We start from the raw sequence: 13,461 nt of genomic DNA, 5'->3' as shown, positions 1-13,461 counted from the left end.
AATTTCAATCATTTCAAATCAAATTAATGCACCAACTTTGCATGTTGGAGCAGATATATGATAGTACTTGTGCCTAGAATCTGTTCAGCCATTGCTCCATTCTTCTGGAACAAGTCCCTTTTATAGAATAGTGCTTTACCTAAAAGTGTTACGATGTACTCCATGCTAAACGTGTTTTTTTGGGTCATAATTTGCTCCTTGTCTTGACCTAGTCTAAACCATGCTGAGTCCCATCTGGTTGTCTAAAGGTTTACCAGCTCCAAGGTGGTATAAAAATAGTGGGCAACAGCAATGGCTTGAGGGTTCTTTCCCACTTGCGTTAAACTTTTCCGGTGCTGAGTTCCGTCCTAGGGGCTCAATACCGGAAAAAAACGGATCAGTTTTATCCTAATGCATTCTGAATGGAGAGCAATCCGTTCAGTATGCATCAAGATGTCTTCAGTTCGGTCACTGTACGGTGTTTGCACGGAGAAAATACCCTAGCATGCTGCGGTATTTTCTCCGTCCAAAATTCCGGAACAACTTGCCGGAATGCCAGATCCGGCATTATTTTCCATTGAAATGCATTAATGCCGGATCAGGCCCCAAGTGTTCCGGATAAACGGATCCGATTTTTGTTTTCTTCCCTCCACCTAAAAGATTTCAGTTTGTTTTTCAATTGAGTGGTACAGTTTATAGGTCACATTAAAGGTGGAAAAAGTTCTGAAATGATTTATCTTTGTCAAATTTTTTTACAGCACAGAAACCTGACATTTTAACAGGGGTGTGTAGACTTTTTATATCCACTGTATGTCATGTGTATGCATTAAACATGGGACAAAAATCTGAATGACCCCATGGTGCAGTTTCTCAAATCTTCCCTACAGACTGCCTTAGACTAAAAAACATTTAAAACATTCACACTTTGTATTACTATTCATAAATATGGCACAAAATAATAATGTCGGAAGCAAAATATTCTGGCTCAAAATACAACACTATTAATAAATCTCCAGCATTGTGCACATTTGTATGAACTCGCTGTTTTCAGCAGAACTGCCCAACCATTTAATATGTATGGGGAGCTCCCGACTCTTCCTGATCAACGATGTCTGGAAGAAAAAGATCGGGGCATGTTGAATTTCAGCTGCCTCTAGAGGTGTCTAGCAGCAGCTTTCTCTTCTCTCCCATTGAAAACACACCCACTACCAAGCATGTACAGTATGTCTATGGGTGGGGGATCGGGAGAAATATCTGAACGGGCTATGGAAGGTGTATGGGCATCTTAAATGGGTTGTCTCACCTGGAACATTGGAGGCATATCGCTAGAATATGCCACCAATGTCAGATAGGTGTGGGTCCCACCTGTAGGACCTGCAAGTAGTTTTATAATAAAGCTTCCAAAAAGCGCACCGTAGATGCTTGGACACCCTCCATACATTTCTATGGGAGTGCCAAAAATACCAGTGCTCTGGCTCGCCTATTTCTGCCAGCTTTATAGAAGTGAATGGAGCTGTGGCAGCTCTTCGGCAATGCGCTCTTTGTTCATTTCCATGCTGCTCAGCTATTTTTGGTGCTTCCATGGAAAAAAAATAGAGAGGGGCAGCGCATGAATAGTGCGTTATCCCAAACTTTGGGTGCTTTGTTCTAGAGATAGGTGCAGGTCCCAGAGGTGGCACTCACACCTGTCTGACATTTGGGGCATATACCAGAAGAATCTGGTAACAGCTCCTTAGAAGTTCAGTATAATGAAGTACACATTACTGTTGCATAATGCCACCATCTCTGGTATCACTGTCTATAGCCCATCATCTATATACCAGTTTTCAAAGGACACTAGAGGCTTGTCATTAAGCATTGACTGGTAGAACTGGTCTGACTCTAATGTTGGCAACTTTACTAGATGCTCCTACTGATAACATTGTCCTGACAGTATAAAATGTTGTATCTCCACTTGATCAATGGTCAAAATATTCTGAATTTACTGCTACATTCTTCTTTATATACATGCTCAGTACATTTTATAACATTTTATCCTAAATTCGTTATACCTGCATATAATAAACCGGTATATTACATTTTATAAAGACAGTTGTCCCACAATAGACAATGACCTCCGCCGATCAGAAGAGCAGGGGTCCAGAGTGCCTTATTTCTTTTCAATGTATGATTGCAGTGAGTTTGAGCGGAGCAATGGTCAAGGATGCTCCGACGCTCCATTCAATTTCTATGGGTCTGAACGAAACCTCTAAATGCAGTGCTTATCTGTTTTTGTCAGTCCTATAGACAATGTATAGAGCGGCAGTGCGCGTTATAATGAGTGTTTGAGAAGTTGGAAAAGGCCCTTATGTGACCCCTCTCAGCCGCTAAGAAGTGCTGAGAGGCCTGTGTTTGCATACAGTATGGGTAATCTGTTGACCCTCAAACCAGGGGATGTCCAGGATTAGAAAAACATGGCTGTTTTCTTTCAAAAAACACCACCACGTCTGTCTGCAGGTTGTGTATGGTATACAGCTGAGCCTCATTCACTCCAGTCGGCGGAGCTGAGCTGCAATACCAGACACAACCCATGGACAGGTGTGGTGCTGTGCTTAGAAGAAAGCGTACATTTTTTCCTAATCTTGGACTTCGTCTGATGATAGGTGCTATCTAACCCTTTGAAAACATGTTGTTTGGAATGGGATTTAACTATCTATAGTAGTAATACTATTACCTTTTTCAGTGTCACAAAAGCATGTTCCGAGTCATTACGTACACACAACTGCTCTTCAAACCTAGGAGGCAAGAACAGAATATACGTAGTTATACATTTAAAAATAACTACAGAAAAGGATGGAGCTGTGCAGTTCTGGCCCTCTTGTGCCAGAGCTACTGTGGCTACTGTAAAAAGCTGATCTTCAGGGGTACCGATCATATATTCGTGGCCTATCCTGAAAACAGGCTGTCAATATTAAAGTACTGTAAAACCCCTTTAACATGTGCAGGACTTAAACATAAGATCATTGTCAGTAAATTCAAAATCTGTAAGAGAGGTTCTCCTAGACTGGTAATTGTCAGGGGGCTGGTCATGGTGTAAAAGTTAAAAAAAAACCTCACTTGTTCAGAGTCTACCACTTTGGGTCCCCACTGGACCAGAAGTGTGATGGCTACTCACGTACCTGAGACCATGGACCTGCTGACAGCGGTGACGTGAGTGTAGACAGGATGGTACATTCTTGGGCCAGGAAGGGACTGAAGCAGTGGAAACAAGACTTTGGCACCAGACTCAGAATGCTCTAGATAAGTGAATATTTTTTTTTTACTTTTACACCGTGACTGTCCCCTGACCACGGCTTTCCTATCTCAGAGAGCCCCTTTAATGACACCCAGTGTCTACTGTTAGAGAAAACAAGGTTCAGCATTTTGCATTTTAAAGGAACACTAAACCTTAAAATGAATAGTAAAAACATATAATCTTGCCCACTCAGGTAAGGCTAGTTTCACAGCAGCGGCATCCTTCTCCAGCAGGCTATTCCGCTCCAGCCTCATTGACTATAATGGGGGTGGGCTGGAGTTCCGGCCGCCTCTCTGCATGCTTGCCATGCTGCGGCCGGACCTCCTACTACGAAGGCTGCCGCTAGTGTGAAAGCTGGATTTACACAGGCCAACTGAGCAGCCGATTGTTAGGAAGGAAGCGTTTACATACAGCGATCTCCTTCACTATTTGCGATCCCTCGTCCTTTATACAGAATCGTGGTTTCTGAGCAGCAGATCGCTGTTTAGACAGCACAATCTGCTGCCCAGAAGCCATGATCGGTGGTGCCTGCATTAACGACAGGATCACCCAATGAACAAGTGTTTAGCTCGTTCATCGGGTGATTGGCGGCATATTTACATGGCCAGGTTGTCCTGATAATTTGCCCGATTCTTCCGGCCGTGTAAATGTGCCTGTGCCGTGCATTAGTCTGCAGAATTTTCGGCATGTTACTGAATCAGTCTTGTAAATCTTTTTCTGGTCAGTTTCATTGTAGAATAGGAAAAGGCTGAGAGGGCATGGCTGAACCAAGAAGGTGGAGCTAAACAATCTTTTTGTCCTGCTGCAGACATAGCAGGGGGAGTCTCTTGCTCTAGCCAGTTGTCTTACAACCAGACACAAGACACTGAGAAGAAGGAGGGAGCATGGCTGAGCTCTTGGGACACATAAAGAAGACTCCTGGTCTCAGCTCTCTAAAACACACTGTTCCGGAGATATTCCCATAAATATATATTAGCCAATAGGAGCTCGCAGCGTCACTCACATTCTAACTGCCATTCACACAGTCACATGACCCTTATTATCCAATTGAAACTCGCAGGTCCTTCAGTCTTGACATACACAGTTACACCAGGTTTCCATAACAACTCTTAAAAGAGAGGGGCTGAGTGCAGGTCAATGTTAAGGGGGCGAGCTGCTGTGCAGGGCACTGTTAAGGGGTGGGCTGCTGTGGAGGTCAATGTTAAGGTGGCGGGATACTGTGGAGGTCAATGTAAAGGGGGCAGGTCCCTGTGGAGGTCACTGTTAAGGGAAACATCGCCATGGGGTGTCACTGTAAAGGGTGCAGACTACTGTGCAGGTCAGTGTTAAGGCAGCAGGGTACTGTGGAGGTCAATGTTAAGGTTGCAGGGTACTGTGGAGGTCAATGTAAAGGGGGAGAGGTGCTGTAGATGTCACTGTTAAGGCTCTGTGAAGGTTACTATTAAAGTGGTGGGCCACTTTGCACGTCACCATTAAGGGGACGGCTCTGTGATGGTCGCTTTTAGAGGGGTGGGCCACTGTGCGGGTCACTGTTAAGGGGGTGGGGTACTGTAGAGGTTACTTTTAAGGGGCCAGGACATTGTTGGGTGACTGTTAAGGGGCAGGCCACTGTGCAGGTTACTGTTAAGGGGGAGGTGTATTTTGGAGGTCATTGTTAAGGGGGTGGACTGCTGTGAAGGTTACTATTAAGGAGGAGAGGTGCTGTAGATGTCACTGTTATGGGGAACACTGTGGATATCTTTTAACTTCACACACAAACATTAAATCAAATATTCGAAATATACACGTGCAAAGCCAGGTCATCCTACTAGTGTGTGTATATATATACACACACACACACACAATTTTTTATGATAACATGAGACTAAATAGGATTGGGGAAAGGGGAATTATGTTTTTCCATCTTTAGTATCCCTTTAACATGCCTGATCTGTAACTTAGTAATACATATTAGTAAGAACTGCATAATCTTCTGTTTGGTCACATATAAAAGTGTTAATATTGATGGATGTACACATACTATCTTATCCTTATGCTAATTTATTCCGTTTTCTGCTTGGCGTGCCTGGGACGAGACTGAATGGAACCGTGTGGTAGAGGTGTTAGTGCTAGTAGAGGTGCTACTTATAATAAACCCTATGCTCAGCATTTTGTACCATTTTCTGTAAAAGTATTTATTGGAAAGGATCCATCTAAACAAGATTTTGATATCAATGCTTTCAACTGATGAGTAAATTTATAAAATATTCACATTATTAGAAAAGTAGTGTGTAACATCACTTTACAGAAAGAAAAAAGAAAACATAGATGGTCGGATAACTGGGAAATGTGGGCGCTCTTGACTTTGCACCTGCACATACATACCTGCGCATTTTGGGATGTGCTGAGTACATTTTTTGCTGGCAACTGTTTTTGAGGTTTGGAAAATCTAGTGAGGCATTACAGTTTTAACAAATGCTAAAGATTAGTACACATTAAAGGACATTTGTAAACTCCAAAATCAATTGAAAAGTAAGAATTTTGTCATGTAAGGTAGGAGCCCCAAAACCATACCTTTCTTGTGAAAATCTAGTCCTCTAATCATGAGAAATGGTTGTATTCATTTTTATGCAAATAACATTCTTGGTGCACTGTGGGCAGCGGTTGCTCCGTTCAGTGTACCTTGCTGTCCCCTGTGTCACCTGGCTGACCCTTGTGTCGCTACCAGCTGTGAAATCTCAGGGACTGTCAATCAAACAAGTGGGGAAAGTGCTGGGTGAAATTATTGCAGAGCAGTTGTACACCAAATGGAGCAGCCATGGTGCACCAAAAATTGTATTTCCATAAAAATTTAAAGAATCATTTCTCAGGATTAGAGGACTGATTTTCACAAGAAAGGCACGGTTATGTTTCAGGGTACCTAACCTACATGGCAGTATGTCTACTTTGAAACTAATTTTGGAGGTAGCAAACTCCCTTTAACTAATGCAGCCCCACTCAAACTACACAAGGTTTTCATTTCAGTAGCCATTGTACTCTGTTTTGAAGGGAAAATCTAAGGCGATGTTCACACATTGCAGATTTGCAGTATGGATCCCACACACGCAGCTGCAGCATAGAAACATAGAAACATAGAATGTGTCGGCAGATAAGAACCATTTGGCCCATCTAGTCTGCCCAATATACTGAGTACTATGGATAGCCCCCGGCCCTATCTTATATGAAGGATGGCCTTATGCCTATCCCATGCATGCTTAAACTCCTTCACTGTATTTGCAGCTACCACTTCTGCAGGAAGGCTATTCCATGCATCCACTACTCTCTCAGTAAAGTAATACTTCCTGATATTACTTTTAAACCTTTGCCCCTCTAATTTAAAACTGTGTCCTCTTGTGGTAGTTTTTCTTCTTTTAAATATGCTCTCTTCCTTTACCGAGTGAAATAACAGATTATAATTAGTGTTGATTGAGCATGCTCGGCCGAACACTTGGATATTTGTACACCAGTTCGGCTCGAGCATCGCAATGCACGGCACATGGCGGTGTTCGGCCGAATACCGCGTGTGCTCGAGCGTGATGCTCGAGTCTCCTCCCTGCACGTTTGTTGGCTGCTACGCCACTAATAAATGTGCAGGTAAGTACTGCCACTCACTGTAATGCCGTAGCCATGTTGGTTACTTTCATTATAGTGATTGGCACCCGATGACACTTGGTTCGGCCAGTCTTAGTCAGGCAGAGCTGTGCTGTAGAAGGGACAGATAGTGTAGGGAATTGAATTTTATTTTTATGTTAGGCAGGGTTGTTGTTAGAGACCCAAAAGTCCTTTTAAGGACTATTGTTGTATCTGGCAGCAATATATATTTTTAGCGCAACCTGCGCTTAATAGCTTGCAATTGTTTGGCTGCTGCAGACAGTGACATTACCTGCGCTACATCTCCTATGTAACGTGTGCGCAGCCTAAACAGATCTGTGTGTACTTTTTCCGTAGACGCTGCGGACAGCGATATTATCTGCGTTACATCTCCTGTTTAACGTTTGCGCATGCTAAAAATATCTGTGACATCCAGTGTACTTTTTCCGTAGACTGTGTCCGCTGCGGACAGTTACATTACCTGCGCTACATCTACTGTATAACGTTTGCGCATCCCAAATAGCTGTGACATTCCCTATAATTTTTTATTAGCCGCTGGTGACAGCAGCGACATTACCTGCGCTACATCTCCTGTATAACGTTTGCGCATCATCAATATTAGTGGCATTCAGTTAAATTTTTTCGCCACTGGGACAGCGACATTACCTGCGCTACATCTCCTGTATAACGTTTGCGCATCATAAATATCAGTGATATTCCCTGTAATTTTTTATTAGCCGCTGGTGGCAGCAGCAACATTACCTGTGCTACATCTCCTGTATAACGTTTGCGCATCATAAATATCAGTGATATTCCCTGTCATTTTTTCTTAGCCGCTGGTGACAGCGACATTACCTGCGCTACATCTCCTGTATAATGTTTGTGCATCATAAATATCAGTGACATTCAGTTACATTTTTTCGCTGCTGGGACAGCGGCAATACCTGCGCTACATCTCCTGTATAACGTTTGCACATCCCGAATAGCTGTGGCATTCCGTGTAATTTTTCATTAGCTGCTGGTCACAGCGACATTTCCTGCGCTACATCTCCTATATAACGTTTGCACATCCTAAATATCAGTTACATTTAGTGTAATTTATTTGCAAAACCTGCGCTAGTGTACTTGTGACATACTTGCAAGCATATATACTATTTAATATGCAGAAGGCGAGCAGTAAGGGACGGGGAAGTGGCCGTGCTGCTGATGGTCCACGCAGAGGCCGTGCTGCCTGATGCAAGAGCACAAGAAACACACTCATCCACGATACCTAGCTTCATGTCCCAGTTTGCAGGGAGGCGTAGGACACCACTCTCAAAGTCAGACCAGTGCGACCAGGTGGTCAGTTGGACTGCAGCAAATAATGCTTCCAGTCGGTCTTCCACAAAGTCCAGTCTCAGTAGTCAAGAGTCTGGTCAGCAGAATCGTCACCCTGATCGTTCTTCCTCCCACCATGGAGAGTCTTGCCAAACAAGTGATCCCACACTTGGATATTCCGAGGAGCTTTTTTCATCGCCATTCCTTTATTTTAGCCTCTCGCCAAGCCCGCTTAAAGAGGGACATGAGGAGATCGTGTGCCCTGATTCCCAAACTCTTGAGCATCCACAGTCACAAGAAGATGACGGTGGGGAACGGCAATTAGTGTTTCACGAGGTGGATGATGATGATGAGACACAAATGCCAATAAGTCAATGGCAATTAGTGTCTCCAGAGGTTGATGATGAGGATGCGACACAGTTGTCAATAAGTGAGGTTGTTGTTAGGTCAACAAGTCAGGAGGATGACCAGAGTGAGGAAGTGGAAGAGGAGGTGGTGGACGATGAAATCACTGACCCAACCTGGGAAGGTGGCAAGCTGAGTGAGGACAGCAGTACAGAGGGGGAGGGATCCGCAACAGGCTGGAAGAGGCAGTGGCGTGGCAAAAGGGAGAAGGCAGGCCACACCAAACAGGCCCGCAACTGTTCCCCGGAGCAACCCCTTGCGGTAATCTCCCTTGCCAAGGGGTAGGTATTCCGCAGTCTGGCGCTTTCTGGAGGAAAGTGAAGATAATAAAAAAATTGTCATTTGCATCCGGTGCCGTACCAAAATGAGCAGGGTCATGAACACTAGCAACCTCACCACCACCAGCATGATCCGCCACATGGCATCAAAGCACCCTAATAGGTGGGCCGAACGCCTGGGTCCACAATCGGTGTCTGCGGGTCACACTACTGCCTCCTCTTCCCATGTGTTACGTGCAGGCCAATCCCCTGTCAAAGGCACAGGCCCGGATGCCTCCCACCCTGCACCTGGACCTTCGCAAGCACCATCAGCTAGCACATCCATTTCTGTGTCCCAGCGCATGGCCTCTGCTAGGATACTTATCGCCTCTAAATGGAGATGTGACTCACCTCCCACATTAGCTATGTGGTTTAATAAATGTGATGATATCTATAGAATGGAACAGATAGCTGGTTGGGAAACCAGATCCACTCAAGCTTTTCAGAAGACCTGGTACCCTTGGGTGTCATTTAGAGGCTTCGAAAAGCAAGGGCAACCCAGTAACACTAAACAAATTCCTATAGTAGACTGAAGTCTCCAGATGGTTTGTATTCCAGACTTGACGACATAGCACTATATTGTAAATATTTGTGAATTCTCAAAGTGCTGATATTCGCTTTCGGGTATTCATGCTCAACACCACTGACACATGGAAAAGTGCTTGTGGCTAGGGACGCTACATTTCCCTGACGGCACACTGGGTGAACGTTGTGGAGGCCAGGAGCGAGTCGTACCCTGGGATGGCACAGGTGCTACCGACGCCAAGGACTGTGGGCCCTACTTCCATCAGGATTTCCGCCACCACCTACATTAGTGGCTGCAACCCCCCCTTCTTCTCCTCCACCTCCTCCTCCACTTCCACCTCAGAATTTTCATCTTGCAGCACCAGTCAGCCATCAGTCATTAGCTGGAAGCAGGGCAGCACTGCAGTGGGAAAGCAGCAACAGGCCGGGCTGAAACTAATATGTTTAGGTGACAAACAGCACACCGCCGCAGAGCTGTGGCAGGGTATAAGGGACCAGACTGAGCTGTGGCTCTTGCCACTCAATCTAGAACCAGGCATAGGTTTGTCTGATAATGGCCGTAACTTGGTGGCGGCTTTGGAGCTCGGCAATCTCACACACATACCATGCCTAGCCCACGTGTTCGACTTAGTGGTTCAGCTACTGGTGAAGGTGCGCCGCATGTGTGCCCATTTCCAAAAGTCATCTAAAGCTGCCGCCGGTCTGGCAACGCTGCAGCGCTTGTAATTGCCAGCTCACCGACTGTTGTGCGATGTGAGCATGCCGCTGGAACTCCACGTTCCACATGTTGGGCAAGCTTTGTGAGCAGCAGAGGGCAGTAGTGGAATACCAGCTGCAACATGTTCGTCGCCTTTCCAGCTAGCTTCCGCTCTTCACAAGCGACGAGTGGGCATGGATGTCTGACCTCTGTGAGGTTTTACGCAACTTTGAGGAATCAACACAGATGGTGAGCGAGATGCCTCTATTATCAGCGTAACCATCCCACTTCTGTGTCTACTGAAATGCTCGCCGCTCACAATGAAGGCGGACACTTTGCATGTGTAAGAGGTGGAAATGGGGGAAGACAGTACACAGGGTGACAGCCAGACCACCCTCCGTTCTTCTTCTCAGCGCGAACTGGATGAGGATGAGGAGGAGCAGGAGATGGTTGCCTCCGCTACAGAGGGTATTCCATTTGTTCAGCGTGGCCGAAGAGTAGGAAGAGATTGAGAGTCATCCTCCTGATGAGGACAGCAAAGTCTTGTCTGTTGGGATTCTGGCACACATGGCTGACTTTATCTTATGCGGCCTTTCCTGTGACCCTCGCGTTATACGCATTTTGGCCAACACCGATTACTGGTTGTTTACCATTCTCGACCCCCGCTACAAAGAGAACTTCTCATCTCTCCTGTGGTGGAGAGGACTAGCAAAATGGTGCAATACCAGAAGGTCCTTGTGAAAAAATTGCTTAAAAAATTTCCAGCTGACAACGCTGGCAGCAGAGTACGTAGTTCCTTAGGCACCCGAGGAGGGGAGACGAGGGGAACACACAGCAGTTCCAACAGAGGCAAAGCAACACTCTCCAAGGCCTGGGATAGTTTCATGAGACCCCGCCAGCAACCTTACCCTGATGCGCGGCCTAGTCTCACAAGGAGAGAAAAGTTTTGGAAGATGATGAAGGAGCACGTAGCAGACCGTGTCAGCGCCCTCAATGATCCCTCTGTGCTTAACAACTATTGGGTGTCCAAGCTGGACACTTGGCACAAACTGGCACTCTACGCCTTGGAGGTGCTGGCCTGCCCTGCCGCCAGCATTTTGTCAGAGTGGGTATTTAGTGCTGCTGGGGGCATAATAACTGATAAGCACAGCCGACTGTCAACTGAAAATGCTGACCGGTTGACTCTTATCAAAATGAACAAGGCCTGGATTGCCCCTGACTTCTCTACTCCACCAGAGTAAAGTGGCTGAAAATAAAGGCACTTTCAATGTGGCTTTTTTGGTGTATTGAATACACTGTATTCCCATGCACCCCTTCCACGACAAAAAAGGTATATGGTTCAATCTTCCTTTTTTCGTCCTTCTCCTCCTCCTTCATCATATTAACATGCTTATTAGGCTGCCGTTGCTCCTAATATTTTAGCGTCAGCTCAGCAGCAGGCCCTCAACCATAATTTTTTCAATGGTCAGCTTAGCAGCAGACTCTCAACCATATTTTTTTTTGATGGTCAGATCAGCAGCAGGTCCTCGCCCCTAATGTTTTAGAGAGTCAGCTCACCAGCAGACCCTCAACCATAATTTTTTTGATGGTCAGCTCAGCAGCAGGCCCTCACCCCTAATCTTTTAGATGGTCAGATCAGCAGCAGGCCCTCACCCCTAATGTTTTAGATGGTCACATCAGCAGAAACCCCTCGCCCCTAATGTTTTAGAGGGTCACCAGCAGGCCCTTGCTCCTAATGTTTTAGAGGGTCACCAGAAGGCCATCAATCATAATTTTTCAAGGGTGTGTATGATGCCCTCCTTTATGTGTAATAATGGGTGTATTGGAGTGTCGGTTCCTTGTAATTTTTGGCAGCCCTTTCACTTAGTGCATAGGCTTTATGAGTGTAGGAGTCCCACTACCTGAACAATTGTACCACAATGTGAATGAGGCCCTCCTTTATGTGATATACAAGTTGTATCGGAGTGCCTCTTCCTTGTATTTTTTGGCAGCACAAGTCTCTGACAGACTGAAATTACATTGTTTCTGTTTAGGCTGTGCTTCTCCTCTCCACCCCTCCCACTAGAAGATTCTAGTTTAGTTAGGAACTGTATAAAAGGAGAGAAGCTAGAGGCCCTCGTCTGCAGATAGAGACCATTTTGTAATAGAAGAGACTCTGCCAGACTGCATGAGTGACCCAAAAAAATGCTGAGATGGTGATACTCTGCCACAGATCCTGGGTCACCAGCCCTTTGACCAAAAGTCCAGCTGGACAATTGATCCACAGACCCTGGGCCACCAGACCTTTGACCAGGGTACCAGTCTTCTTAACGACAGAGAGGAACAGCTAGTTCAGGATTTTCCTCTGCACAGAACCTTCTTCTGAAAGGGAGAAGACTGGAGAAGCCAGCTCAGTGCCTTGCCTGCATTGCTTTTATAGCTATATCTGTGCACAATAAATAAGAATAAATACACCGCAGCACTTCCAGTAGATGAAAAAATAGTGGGATTCTTTATTCACCCATGCCATATATCTGTGCACACCCATAAAGGTAAGGCTGTCAGTCACTGAGTAGGAACTCCCTCTGGACTTTTAATTTTCGAGTGAGCAGAGATTTAACTGAAGGAATTATTAGCTATAATCTTTTCCTAGTGCATTGGCAAGGACGAAAAATAAAGAAAAGAAACATGTCCATGAAAACAGGATAAGTTTAAAGGGCACCTGTCAGCAGATTTGTGCCTATGGCTGACCTGTTGCATGTGCGCTTGGCAGCTGAAGGCATCTGTGTTGGTCCCATGTTCATATGTGCTGGCATTACTAAGAAAATTAAAGTTTTAATATATGCAAATTAGCCTCTAGGAGGAATGGGATTGTTGCCATTACACCTATAGTCTCTGCTCTCTCTGCAACTGCTGCGCCATCTGCACTTTGACAGGGCAATACAGGCACATATGAACATGGGACCAACACAGATGCCTTCAGCTGCCAAGTGCACATGCAACAGGTCGGCCAGTTTAGGTACAAATCTGCTGACAGATGCACTTTCATTTCCTTTAATATGGTAGCATTTTTTATGATCCATGTTACAACTAAAACGGCTGGATCTCCCACACTTCTATTGAACCAAACAAGGGTACAAAGGGTACAATCTGCACACAGTTCAGTAAAGCCACAGGGAGTATAGGTGCTGCAGCCATACCCCCTTCCTCCACAAGATAAGGCTATTTTATGACCGTTTGTGGTGTTTTCTGTGGCTCCTTATGGGATATTAATGAATAAATAGTGATTTGTACAGTTTAATCACAAGGCTGTCATGTTGGGTTGCTACTAAAATTGGGCTGGTTCACTTATTCTAGAT

At 45.3% G+C, this 13,461-nt stretch overlaps 1 protein-coding gene across 3 annotated transcripts in view; it reads right to left on the bottom strand.

Moving 5' to 3' along the window:
• LOC120996212 (keratin, type II cytoskeletal 80-like) overlaps nt 1-13,461 on the bottom strand; it is a 68,983-nt gene that overhangs the window by 37,366 nt on the left and 18,156 nt on the right. For all 3 annotated transcript variants that reach the window (XR_005777739.1, XM_040425990.1, XM_040425991.1), the window contains exon 3: nt 2,693-2,753. Coding sequence is in view for 2 of the 3 variants with exons in the window: in XM_040425990.1 (XP_040281924.1) it covers nt 2,693-2,753 (61 nt within the window). In the remaining variant the exon portion in view is untranslated. The remainder of the gene's footprint in view (nt 1-2,692; nt 2,754-13,461) is intronic.

Source organism: Bufo bufo, chromosome 3 (genome assembly GCF_905171765.1).
Source record: "Bufo bufo chromosome 3, aBufBuf1.1, whole genome shotgun sequence".
In the NCBI taxonomy this organism is placed as follows: domain Eukaryota; kingdom Metazoa; phylum Chordata; class Amphibia; order Anura; family Bufonidae; genus Bufo; species Bufo bufo.
The sequence above is the reverse complement of the archived record's forward strand: the minus strand, read 5'-3'. Positions and strand labels throughout refer to the sequence as shown.